Source organism: Chenopodium album, chromosome 24 (genome assembly GCF_948465745.1).
Source record: "Chenopodium album chromosome 24, dcCheAlbu1.1, whole genome shotgun sequence".
NCBI lineage: Eukaryota > Viridiplantae > Streptophyta > Magnoliopsida > Caryophyllales > Amaranthaceae > Chenopodium > Chenopodium album.
Genome location: NC_137857.1, coordinates 249678 through 263646, shown reverse-complemented (window position 1 = coordinate 263646; position 13969 = coordinate 249678). Strand labels below are relative to the sequence as shown.

The window sequence follows — 13969 nt, the reverse complement described above, 5'->3', positions numbered from 1 at the left end:
TTAGTTTGAAGTTGGTGTTATTGTACACACCTATGTTAAGTTGTGTTCTACACGCACTTTGATTATAGTTGCCTAATTACTAATTAGTGTTGTAACCAATTTTGTTAATTAAAAATGAAGCCATTCCCTATTATCAAATTATCTTTTTATAAATTTAACTTAAAAATTAAAGAATATACTCCATCCATTCTTATTTATCTAACACACTTTGACAGGCACAAAAGTTTAGGTAATAGTACTAAACTTTTCTAAAGGAAGTACAATCTCTCACGTCATAGTCATAATAGTAACCGTATAGAAAATATACTACAAGTAGTATTTTTATTTTAAAAATGAGCATTTGAGACAAATTAAATCTAATATATGCTCTCTCTTTTTTTTTTAATTGCATTGCTTAAAATTTAGTATATTATTATGTGGGATTTTATTAGATTCGTCTTGACTTATAATTTTGAATTATCAATTTTTTTTCACTATATTGATAATTAAAAATATTAGTCATTGAATTATTAACAAGTGTGAAATAAGAAATATTACAAGCAAAAACTAAAGAATAGAGGAAGTATTTGCCTTTGTATATAAGTATACTAGTTGAAAATATGGTCAATGCAAGACCAAAGATAGAGGCACGCAGTAGCGCAGTACCATATAAGGTGGAAAATTAGTTTGCTGTGGAATTTATAGTAAAAATTAGTTGATGTTGTAATCCTTTATGCTAGCTATTAGGGCTTAATTTTAGAAGTTAGCAGTCAAAATATGTTTTAAATGCGAGTTCTGCGCAACTAGTTGTTCAACTATTGAAATTTATACGGTTAGTAGTCTTGTAATGCTTTTGATGTATCAATCCTTCTCTCTTTTCCATTTTGGAAAGATGATTTTTTCCTCTTATTTTATTTTAAATCCTAATCATCTTGAAAGCTAATTTTTGTATTTTTTGACGATACATCATCCAAAAATAGTCAAAAGCTAGTGCTCACTTAGTTTCTCCTTTGCCAAACGTTCTATACAATAATTGATACATACCTTTTTTCTTTTAACAAAACAACTAAACTTTGTTGAACACATTTTATAACAAGTATACAAACCTATAAGTTATTGTTGTCGAACACGCCTTGTAACAGATGTTTGATTGAGTGAGAAAAGTATTAGTAGTTGTGAAAGATTTCAAAAGTTACCAATATCTTGAAACAAGAAAACATAGCCTTACCTTCAAATAAAGTTCTCACTTGTTACAAACAATAATTGAAGTTTTTTAAGCTTCATGATTGATTTGAATAATGCTTTCAGCAACAGTAACCTTATCTTGGTTAGTCGACATAAATTAAATATATTTAATTTAAAAAAGAATATACACCTATTAAGTCTAATACATCATCATCATATAATAAAGACAATATGAAAATAACAACTGCCCAAAAAAGCAGGTATCAGCCAATAAGAATCCAGCAATAGATCCACCCTCTCTCGATTAAGTACAGCCAAGAAATTAAAGAGCAATTTTTTTTTTTTTTTAATTATTAGTATTATTAATAATTAATATTATTACAAGAAATTCCGTCATTGTCCCTTTACATTTCGAAGGGACAATTTTTAATTACATTTAATTTAATTTCTTTCCGATGTGGAGCAACTTATCGTCTTTATACTGCTCCTCCAATCCAATCAACAGCGAAAAAACCCGCCATTGATTAAATACAACATTTTTTTTTGAGGGAATGATTAAATACAACATTAATTAACCTAACATGAAAATTAATAAAACTAAAATTATATTTCATGAAAAGAAAAGAAAAAATTCAGAGAAATATAGAGTTACAAAGAAGATTAGAAGGGTCGAGAACTTTCTTTTCATACTTTCCTTTGTCTAATTAAGAAGAATTAACACATTTCTCTTTTATAAACGTTCTTTTTTTTTTTAACAATTAGTACTTGTATGATAAAATTAAAGATCAAAACGCTGGAACGACGCCGTATCCAGCATTATCAACGGCGAAATCAATCTCCGACGATTCGTTAGAATCATTACGTTTGGCGAAACGTCCTTTGACTCTAGGACGCGTTTCGGCGTACGCCTTTCTAGAAGCGTAGCGAATCGTCTTCTCGAACTTTCTGTTCTTCCTCTTCTCTCTGTATCTCAACACCCTCGCTTCTCTATCCATCGCCGGAGCTCCGTCCGCCGCCGCCGTGGATTTCGCAAAACTATACGAAAGGTCCGACGACATCGACGTTGCGCTCCCGTCTGGAACGACACCAATATCCGATGACGAAACCTATAATCAATAAAACCATAAGATTACGATCCATTGACCATCAATATTAAATAGAACAAACATCTTGATAGATTTATATATAATTACCGAGTAATTGAAGGAAGGCGAAAGGAGGTGGGAATCGTTGTTGTGGTTCTTCTTGTGGTGTTTGTTTGGCTGAGTGAAATCGATGTTGAAGCAATTATCGAACAAACTATCAGAATTCACATAATTAATACTATTGTTATTAATAGCAAAGTTGTTGTTGGTGTTTCCCTGCGATTGAGAAGGGACAACACTATCTGCAAACGCGTAATTACGAGCATCGTCATCAACGATGATTTGCGGCTTAGTATCATTGTTTGGCTGAAACTGGAATTTCGAACAACCCGAGTTATAATTAAGAATATCGGATTCGTTGTATAGGAAGCTGTTATTCGGATTCGGAATCAACCACGCGTCCGCATCATCACTGCTGCTGTCATTCGTCACGCCCGTGTTGCTCATGTTGTTGTTGTTGTTGATTATGATATCGCGACTCGGGATAACCGTCGCCTCGAGGTTGTCGGGGACGAGGAAGGCGGAGGAACGAGCAGTTACAGCGTCGATGGGTGAGTCGAGAAAGGGGATTACAGCAACACGCTCATGGCGGCGGGCCAAGGGGTTAGCCGAGTGGATATCATGGTCACAAGAAGAGCAGAGGTTAGCTCCATCCGCCTTACAAAAGACGACAGCAGGTTGTGACTCGCAGACCTCGCAAACCCAAACACGTTCGTGACGAGGGTATCTGCTTGTGGGGTGAATTTTGGCATCGCACGGGCCGCACAAGAAAGCCGAGTCCGTGTTGCAATACAACAATGAATTGGCGACATTGCAATTGTCGCACGGCTTGCCCGTGAAAGTCAGGCCCCACCCAGTTAGCAACCCCTTCATGCTGTTGTTGTCGTCTATACTCGGAGTCGCTGCCATAAGTGGTGGTTTTAGAGAGAGAAACAAGTAGAGAGAGAAACTATATTAGTGAAAGAATTATTTTAAAGAAGGGGGTGTTCAAATGAGAAAATAATGTTAATAGTGTTGTATTGTTGTAGTACTAGTACAATTTTACCAAAAAATGGGGGGAAGGTGATGACGAGGTCAGAAGGACACGTGGATCAATAATGGCCAAGTATCATGATTTGGGGAAATCAATTTCTTGGTTTTAGTTTAATTCTCATTAAATTAATTTAATTGTAAGACTTAATTTTTAATGAATTTATAAATTGGGAATTTAACTACTTGGGAGAGAGGGAGGAGGGGTTGTAGCTAGGGCTGTGCAAAAATAGGTCCAGACCGTATTTTGGACCTGAACCGGACTGGACCTGGATCAGCCCGGACCGGACCTGCTAATTCCGGGCCGGTCTTCGGTCCAAGGAAAAAGTGGATTCCGGGTTTCAGGTCCGGTCCGGTCTAAACCCGGAATAATCAGGTCTGGACCTGAAACCCGGATTTTATTAAAAAAAGCAATTTAATTATAAATTTTTTGGGAATTTTCTCACTTACTGACTTACCCATTATTACCCTAACCCTAACATTTGCAAACTCAAACTTTTCTCTACTCTCACGCAGTCACACACTCACACCCTCACACTGTCACACATACTCCATTTTTTCCGGCGACTTTGAGCATCTCCGATTCACCGTGTGCCGCCTCTTCTACATCGGATTTCTGAAAGTCGAGTTAAAGGTATGTATTGAATTGCTAAACTTTTAAATCTGCTTGTTCGACATCTATTGTGTAATTGTGTTTAATTACTTTCTGCATTGCAATTTTACAAGTTAAATATACAAAGTATCTATTAAATGGCCCATTAATGGCGAATTCAGAGAAGAAATTCATGGACTTTTAATTATTAAGGCTCGAATTGTATTGTTGTTGTTTGCTGCTGCTAATACTTCAATTGGTTAAGTAAATAATACAAAGCATCATACAATTATCATCTTTGCATTAAAATATAGTAGATCTGAAGATATGATTATATAATAAGCTTTGTTATTTCTACAAAATGCATAAAGATATTCACCAGAGTACTAGACTATAGCACTAACCACCAAGATTAGCAGTAACGTTGCTCTTGTAATTTATAAATTGATGGACTTTTGTAATTTTTAAGTAGTACTTAAATAGTTAAATGTATTCTAAACGTGTAGTAAGACTTGTTGACTTGTAGTACTTATAGACCTTTGACTTGTAGTTTGTAACTTAAGATATATGCCTTCTTAATTAACAGGTTGTTATTTAATTATTTTTTCAAGGGTAAAAACATCAAAATTGCTCAAACAGGTCTAACAGGTCTTAAAACCGGACCGGACCTGAATATTCAGGTCCGGACAGGTCTGGACCTGATTTTTTCAGGTCCGGTCCTCGGTCCTCAAAAATTCCATATTCAGGTCTTCAGGTCCAAGGGGTCCCGGTCCGGTCCGGTTCTGGACCTGTGCACAACCCTAGTTGTAGCTATCATGGATTCATGGGGCTGTGCCGACATAAGACATAATGGGTCCCACAAAAGCTTAGCATGCAATTTGAGCTAAGATTGGGATGTTGTCAATTTCTTGTGCTATTTGGTTGGTAATAATATTGGGGTTTTAGGAATTTGAGTAACTTAATTTTGTTGATTATGAATTTTGATATTGATGGTAAGTTGGAAAGAAAATTAGATTGGGATTAATAGAATGTAAATGAGTTAGACTTGTAGATAATTGTGCTAATCGGAACTTGTTTGTTAATTAAATTACTATATATGGTAAAGTAACAAATATTTCGGAAAGAAAAAAGACTGTTGTGCGCGTGATGTAAAGTTACTTTTGGTTTAATAATAAAGGGTAATTGAGTTCTATATTTAAGTAAGGAAATGAGCATTATTTGAATAAGATCTCACATAAATAATTAACCCAATTGAATTAGCAAGTAAGGCTTGGAGAGAGGAAGCAGAAAGGTAAGGAAATGACCACCCAGAAGTATTCTCAGTGGCATCTGATCACACAATCTCCCGTAGATTTGTTTGAAAAATTGTTAGTGTTATGGTGATTGACCTAACGTTATGACTGTGATTTATGTTCCCATTAATGTATAAACAAATTATTAATATGCACTTTGAAGGAATCTCTAAAATCTCTAAATGTAATCATGCCAGATTTGGGCACGTGCTAAGCCGATGTGAGGGTTGATCAAGCATGTTAAGAAATTGACCTGATTCAACACGAGGCCATCATGATAAGATAGCGAGGCATGCTTGTGGGTTGTGCATGGACATTATTTTTCCAAATTTGATACGAGCACAAAGAGTCATGATACTTATATTATACAACTTAACCTAAAGCATAAATATTACTCGCAAGAACTCTTTTTAATGATCTACCGTACCCAAGTTGACATCACATTATGACTTTTACTTGAATCATTCTAAGCACGACCCGCATGAACGCGTGGCATGCTGGCCTAACCTGTGCTCGAATTTAATCATGCTACAATAAAGTGAAAACTCTTAATGTTTGAATACATCCAATTCTATATGATGATGATATATAAATTTTCCATTGTCCCATTACATTTCATTTTTTTTTTTCTAAATCTACATAGATAAATCCTTAACAAGTTATACAAGTAATAACTAATAACTCTGTGTTATAAAATTAGGAAATTTTGACATTTGCCACCACTAAAAACACCATGTTTCACATTTGCTATCTGTTTAATTTTTTTTTTCCTTTTACTTTACTACCACCTAAATCAGAGTTTGTAAAAAATCATTTATCACATGCCTTAACCTGTTACTGTTTCCGTTAGTGAGGCCCAACCACCGTCCAGCCACCTTCTAGCCACCCTTGCTCCCTGCTACACCAACAATCAACCACCGACACCACGTACCTTCCTCCATTAGCAGCAGCACCGCACCTATTTTGGTAATTATTTCCCGATCTCAATTTAGAAATTTGTATATTTCTTCATATTTTAATCTCACTTGTTTGAATTCTTTAGAGAGAGGATAAATATATTAAGAGAGAAATAGAAAATTTATAGAGAAAAAGAAATTCTACGAATAGAAGACCATGGTTGCGCATTTAGATCAAGTTTTGTGGTGCTTTTGATCATTATTTTGTTAATGGAGTGATTGTTAATGAAGGTGAATATGTGGAATTGTTAATCAAAGATCGAAGGTAATTTTGAATGAAATTTTGTATTTATTTTTCATTAATTGTGTTATTTTAGATTTGAATTAGAATATTTTGTAATAATAAAATTCATTGTTTATTTTTCTTTTTGAAATTCGATGAATTTGGATGTTGAATTTGAGAATAATATGACAAAGGTTGAAGATGATGTTCTTTATAAAATAGTGTTATGTTTAATTTATTGTTATAAATAGCTCTATGTTCTTTTTTTTTTTATATCTTCTTATGTTCTTTTATTATATTTGTTCTTCATGTTCTTTTAAAATAGACGCTTAAAAATTATCACGTTCATTACATTTTAATAATATAGTTCTAACTTAATTACAATGATTTGATCATTCAAATGTGAAATAAATTTCAAAAGTAAAATAAAAAGGTTATCATACATTCATACGTCAACAAATTTAGATGGGTACGTCAGTAACGAAATAAGGTGCACTTCAACAGATTGTTAGGCAAATGATGTTTATATGAATCATTTTAGACCTAGTATTTAAGATAATGCATTGCCTAATGTTCCCCTAAAAAAATTTAAATAAAATAATTATGATTACATTGCCTAATGCCTGTTATAAACGAGCTATGTCCTTATTCTTTTTTAAGCAAACAGAAAATCATGTCACTACTTAGGCATTAATTATGATAATAACCAAGTCAAAATATACACATGAAGGCACGATAATACGATATTAGAAAGCCATACCGTTGTCCTTTCTCAAATACGAAGTACAAATTAGTAAATTACTTGTGAAATTGGTAGTGTGCTTGTGTTCCTAAACAAGAAAATTAAAAAATAAAAATAATAAATAAAATTATGACATATTGTAGATGACACATGATTGTATTACGTAGATAAAGATGGTAAATTAGACCAGACTTTAGTCCCTAAGTCGATACAGATAATTGGGTCAAGTTCGTTTGAGTTAATAAGAACGACTCAGGTCTAGTTGGATTTTGAGTCTTATTAAATCAATTTGCCCATAGAAGTTGAAATCTGAATTGAGTTACTTCCGAATCAGGTTAGGCTGGATTAAATTTTTAACACATTTAGGGTCTGTTCACATTAAGTGAACTGAGCTGAAATGAACTGAACTGATTGGAGCTTAACTGAACTGAGATGAAATGAATATTTTATAAGAGAAGGAAAATAGGAGCTGAACTGAACTGAACTAAACTGAACTGATTGGAGCTGAACTGAACTGAAATTAAGCTGAAGTGTACATGCCCTTAATCTCACTAGCTTAAATAACTTGTCATATGTGTTAGCCCAAGCATATGACTATTGGCAGGATCAACCAGGTAGCACTCCTCGTTCGACACCAGCACGCATGAGCTCTCCCTTTTAACGGGGATAGTCAACTTGTACACGAACGTCATTCGTGCTTAGCTTAAAACGCTGAATTAGGTATGTGACGAACGAACGCCCATTCATCCTCAACATTTTGCATCCCAGGGCACAACTAGAGACCGTACACCTGACAAACAACGCTTGGTTTTCGCCGCCGAGGTTGGAGGATGGACCCAGCTACAAGGTCCACCAATCACCTAAAAGGATGTTAGGCGGAAACAAAAGATTTACATGGACATCAATACCGTCATTAGGAATAAAACACAGAAAACCATACCTCGCCCAAGGTTTACCGTATTGGAGAAAACACTGAAGAGGTTTATTAGCGTGTGGTTCAATTCGATGCACAAGCATGGAGCCCGCCAACCAAAAAATTAAAACCGATCACTACTCACACGTGTTCCGTACCACTATGTCAAGAAATCCCGAGCATACAAACCACAACCACAAATATGATTGCAAGAATTCTTCAGAATCCCTCAACTAGCACCGTAAGACGTGAAAACAGCATTTCCAATCGTTAACTCGGGCTAGACTCGCTACTACGATTATTTCATGTCACAAAATGTCAAGAATTGGACTAATCAATAATACTAATCGTCCTCGCTCGTATTTGATTATAGTCCGTGTCAAGCCACCCTAAACATTACTTCCTCATCGTTTCGCGGATACCATATGTAGACGACTGAAATAAGGCAACAGATGGTGTTCCTTTAGTTCGCCAAGGTTTCCCGACGGTAACAAAAGCTGGAACCCCCAAACTCACATAGGTTCTCCATCAACAAATATTTGTCGCGTTGTACCACTGCTTCGCCGAGTGAATCCCCGAACTACGAGTCATGCAACAACAAAAAGTTATTACAAAAAATATACTCCCTCTGTGTTTTAATAAGTGTTACACTTACCAAATTCGGCCGGGTTTTTGTTACACTTTCTTTTTTGGAAAAAAGCTACATTAAAATATTATATCTCTCTCCTCTCATGGTCCCCACCTAAACACACTACTACTTTTTATTATCTCATTCCTCTCACATTCATTACTTTTCAATAAACTATTAACCTCACTATCTTTCTTTTACAAATTTTTAATACTCTAATTACCCCACTTACCTCTTATTTTATTTGAGTCAATTAAATTGCCAAAAAATATGTGCCGGTCAAACTGTAACACTTTAAAAAAAACACGGAGGGAGTAGTTGAAAACACCCAAAACTAACATAAAGTACAACGTCAACGGTGGGACAATTAGTCGAAGGCAAGACGAACAATATCAGCTTCATAGATTCGAGGTCGCGTCTGCATCGTTCCAAGAATATGGCCGGGTCGACATTCCCGGCCTCGAAGCTATGACACCGTCATATTTTCCTTGCCCCCGGTGAGATTTTTGTGTGCATTCTTCCTAGCGTCTGGCAATGCACACAACCTACCTCAGGTCCGGAATTAAATAACTATATTATAGCTATTCAACATTGAGTTGCCCACCTTCCCCTATAGAGCCCTATAGTGTACCTCTTGTAAAATCTTAGTGAACACCCGACAGACAGTAACACAATAATTGGTCAAATTTGTGAAAATGTCATAATAACACCCCCTTTTTTTGGTGGAATCCAAAGACTGGGTATAAATCTACATTTTGGCACTTTTATTTTTACAAAATATATTTTTTGTGGGCCCCAAAAAGGGAAAATACATGAAAAAAAGGCGGTTCAAATATATCAATAACATCATATCACATCATATCAATAACACACATGCGAATAGTAACATGGTTATTCATAGTTACTATTATCAAATCAATCATCATATCATATAATGTGTTCATTTTCATCATTATTGTCAAACCACATCAATATTTTACCCATATTACATCACTTATAAAGCATAATTATACTTTTATGACATCACTATTGTCAAGTCACGTCATATTATGACATTATAACATCACATCATTAAATAATTACTTTCATGACATCATTATAGTCAAGTCACATCACTTCATATATACTTTCATGACATCATTTAAGTCAAGTCACATCACTTCAATTTACTTATATGACATCATTATAGTCAAGTCACATCACTTCAATATACTTATATGACATCATTATAAATATATGACATCGTTATAAATAAGTCACATCACATTATTACACTTATATGACATCACTGTATTTCATAAATTTCAAAATAGAGTCAAAACTCATTTTTGGTACTTTATAGACATCTTTAACGGTGTCTAATGGTTTCAAACATCCATATATGACCTCACGAGTCATCCAACACATTCAGTTCATTTTTCAAAAAAATGTCAAAATCTAACCCGAAATCGTGTATAGCCTTTAATTTTGGCCATTTTAAACTTATTTTGACTTGGAAATAAAAATTTCTAAGATGCTTACCATTGACCCTGATACAACCCGATAGTCTATTTGGGTGGGTGCAACCATCCAATATGCCTTTAAACGGTCAATTTACCCGTTCGCAACTTGCACCGATTTCGTGAACTCAAGCCTACCATGGACATTTATGACAACATGAAATGGTCATACATGGTTCCAAACGGCATTATATGACCTAAAGATGTATCCCCTACGATCTCAACACTTTCTGCCACCGGACCCCGTAACCTCCAAAATTCCTCAAAAAGCGTGAATAATAGCCTTCAATTTTGATTTTTTTGGTATTTTTTCGCCCGCAAATAAAAATTGCCGAGATATTAACCATGGTCCCTGATATCCTTCGGGAGCCCATTTGGGTGGATAAAACCATCCAATATGTCTTTAAACAGTCAATTTATCCGATTACAACTTGCATTGATTTCATAAAATAAAGCTACACCACGGTTATTTATGAGAATATGTAATGGTCATATATGGTTCCAAACATCATTATACAATCCCGAGGTGTATCCCTTAGGATCTCAACACTTTCGCCACCGGGCCCCGTAACCTCCGAAATTCCTCAAAAAGCGAGGATAATAGCCATTAATTTTGTAATGTTTTGACCTTTTTTCGCCCAGAAATAAAATTTTTCGAGATGTTTACCATGGTCCCAACATCCTCCAGCGCCTATTAGGGTGGATAAAACCATCCAATACGCCTTTAAACAGTCAATTTACACGATTACAACTTCACTGATTTCATAAAATCAAGCTACACCACGGACATTTATGACAACATATAATGGTCATATATGGTTCCAAACGGCATTATATGACTTTGAGATCTATCCCCAAAGATCTAAACACTGTTCGCCACCAGGCCTGCAACCTCCGAAATTCCTCAAAAAGCGTGGATAATAGCCTTCAATTTTGTAATTTTTTGACCTTTTTTCGCCAAAAAATTGAAATTGCCGAGATGTTTACCAGGGACACTAATACCCTCCGGAGCCCATTTGGGTGGATGAAACCATCCAACATGCCTTTAAACAATCAATTTACCCGATTACAACTTGCACTAAATTCATAAAATCAAGTTACACTACGGACATTTATGACAACATATAATGGTCATATATGGTTCCAGACGGCATTATATGACCTTGAGATGTATCCCCTAGGATCTGAACACTTTTCGCCACCGGTCCCGGTAACCTCCGAAATTCCTTAAAAGCGTGGATTACAGCCTTCAATTTTGTAATTTTTTTGACTTTTTTTCGCCCGGAAATAAAAATTTTCGAGATGTTTATCATGGTCCCTAACAACCTTCGGGAGCCCATTTAGGTGGATAAAACCATCCAATATGCCTTTAAACAGTCAATTTACCCGATTACAACTTGCACTAATTTCATAAAATCAAGCAACACCACGGACATTTATGACAATATATAATGGTCATATATTGGTCCAAGCGTCATTATATATATGACCCCGAGATGTATCCCCTAAAATCTAAAGACTTTCCGCCACCAGGCCCCGTAATCTCTAAAATTCCTTAAAAAGCATAGATAATAGCCTTCAATTTTGGAATTTTTTGACCTTTTTTCGCTCGGAAACGAAAATCGCCGAGATGTCCACCATGGTCTCTAATAGCCTCCGAAGCCCATTTGGGTGGATAAAGCCATCCAATATACCTTTAAACAATCAATTTACCAGATTACAACTTGCATTAATTTCATAAAATCAAGCTACACAACGGACATTTATGACAACATATAATGGTCATATATGGTTCCAAACGTCATTACATGACCCCTAGATGGATCCCCTAGCATCTCAAGACTTTCTGCCACCGAGCTCCAAAACCTCCAAAATTTATTAAAAAGCGTGGATAATAGCCTTCAATTTTGACAATTTTTGACTTTTTTAATGCCAGAAATAACAATTGTCGAGATGATTAGCATGGACCCTAATACCCTCCGGGAGCCCATTTGGGTGGATAAAACCATCCAATATGCCTTTGAATAGTCAATTTACCCGATTACAACTTGCACTAATTTCATAAAATCAAACTAAACCACGAACATTTTGGACAACATATAATGGTCATATATGGTTCCAAACGACATTATATTACCTTGAGATGTATCCCCTAGGATCTCAACACTTTTCGCCACTATGCACATAACCTCCAAGATTCCTCAAAAAGCGTAGATAATAGCCATCAATTTTGGATTTTTTGACCTTTTTTTCGCTCGGAATTAAAAATTGCTGAGATGTTTACCATGGTCGTAATACCCTCTGGGAGCCCAATTGGGTGGAAAAAGCCATCCAATTTGACTTTAAACAATTAATTTACCCGATTACAATTTGCACTAATTTCATAAAATCAAGCTACACCACGGACATTTATGACGATATTTACAATGGTAATATATGGTTCCAAACGTCAATATATGACCCCGAGATGTATCCCCTAAAATCTCAAGACTTTCCGTCACCAGGTCCCGTAACCTCTAAAATTCCTCAAAAAGCATGGATAATAGCCTTCAATTTTCAAATTTTTTGACCTTTTTTTTGCTCAGAAATAAAAATTGCCGAGATGTTCACCATGGTCTCTAATACCTTTTGAGAGCTCATTTGGGTGGATAAAGCCATCCAATTTGCCTTTAAACAATCAATTTACCCGATTACAACTTGCAGTGATTTTATAAAATTAAGCTACACAACGGACAATTATGACAACATATAATGGTCATATATGGTTCTAAACGTTATTACATGACCCCGAGAGCTATCCCCTAACATCTAAATACTTTTTGCCACCAGGCCTCGAAACCTCCAAAATTCCTCAAAAAGCGTGGATATATAGCCTTCAATTTTGACAATTTTTTACTTTTCTAAGGCCAGAAGCAACAGTTGTCGAGATGATTACCATGGACCCTAATACCCTTCGGGAGCCCATTAGGGTGGATAAAACCATCAAACATGCTTTTAAATAGTCAAATTACCCGATCACAACATGCACTGATTTCATAAAATCAAGCTACACCACGAACATTTATGACAACATAAGATGGTCATATATGGTTCCAAACGGCATTATATGACTTTGAGATCTATCCCCAAGGATCTAAACATTGTTTGCCACCGGGCCTGTAACCTCCGAAATTCCTCAAAAAGCGTGGATAATAGCCTTCAATTTTGTAATTTTTTGACCTTTTTTCGCCCGAAAATTAAAATTGCCAAGATGTTTTCCAAGGACACTAATACCCTCCGGGAGCCCATTTGGGTGGATGAAACCATCCAATACGCCTCTAAACAATCAATTTACCCGATTACAACTTGCACTAATTTCATAAAATCAAGTTACACCACGGACATTTATGACAACATTTAATGGTCATATATGGTTCCATACGGCATTACATGACCTTGAGATGTATCCCCTAGGATCTCAACACTTTTCGCCACCGGGCCCCGTAACCTTCAAAATCCCTCAAAAAACGTGGATAATAGCCTTCAATTTTGTAATTTTTTGACCTTTTTTCGCCCCGAAATAAAAATTGCCGAGATGTTTACCGTGGTACCTAATTCCCTCTATGAACCCATTTGGGTGGATAAAACCTTCCAATATGCCTTTTAGCTGATTACAACTTGAACTGATTTCATAAAATCAAGCTACACCATGGAAATTTATGACAACATATTATGGTCATATATGGTTCCAAACGACATTATATGAATTAGAGATGTATTCCCTAGGATCTCCACACATTTCGCCAC

General features: G+C 35.6%; 1 protein-coding gene across 1 annotated transcript; it reads right to left on the bottom strand.

The window, feature by feature from the left end:
- Positions 1–1903: 1903 nt before the first annotated feature.
- On the bottom strand, positions 1904–3432 carry LOC145611184 (zinc finger protein CONSTANS-LIKE 3-like). Its single transcript, XM_081666475.1, has 2 exons — positions 2358–3432; positions 1904–2270 (listed from the first exon to the last, which is right to left on the bottom strand). Exons 1-2 carry the CDS (start codon positions 3216–3218, stop codon positions 1950–1952), a joined length of 1182 nt encoding a protein of 393 aa, XP_081522601.1. The 5' UTR covers positions 3219–3432; the 3' UTR covers positions 1904–1949.
- Positions 3433–13969: the final 10537 nt, after the last annotated feature.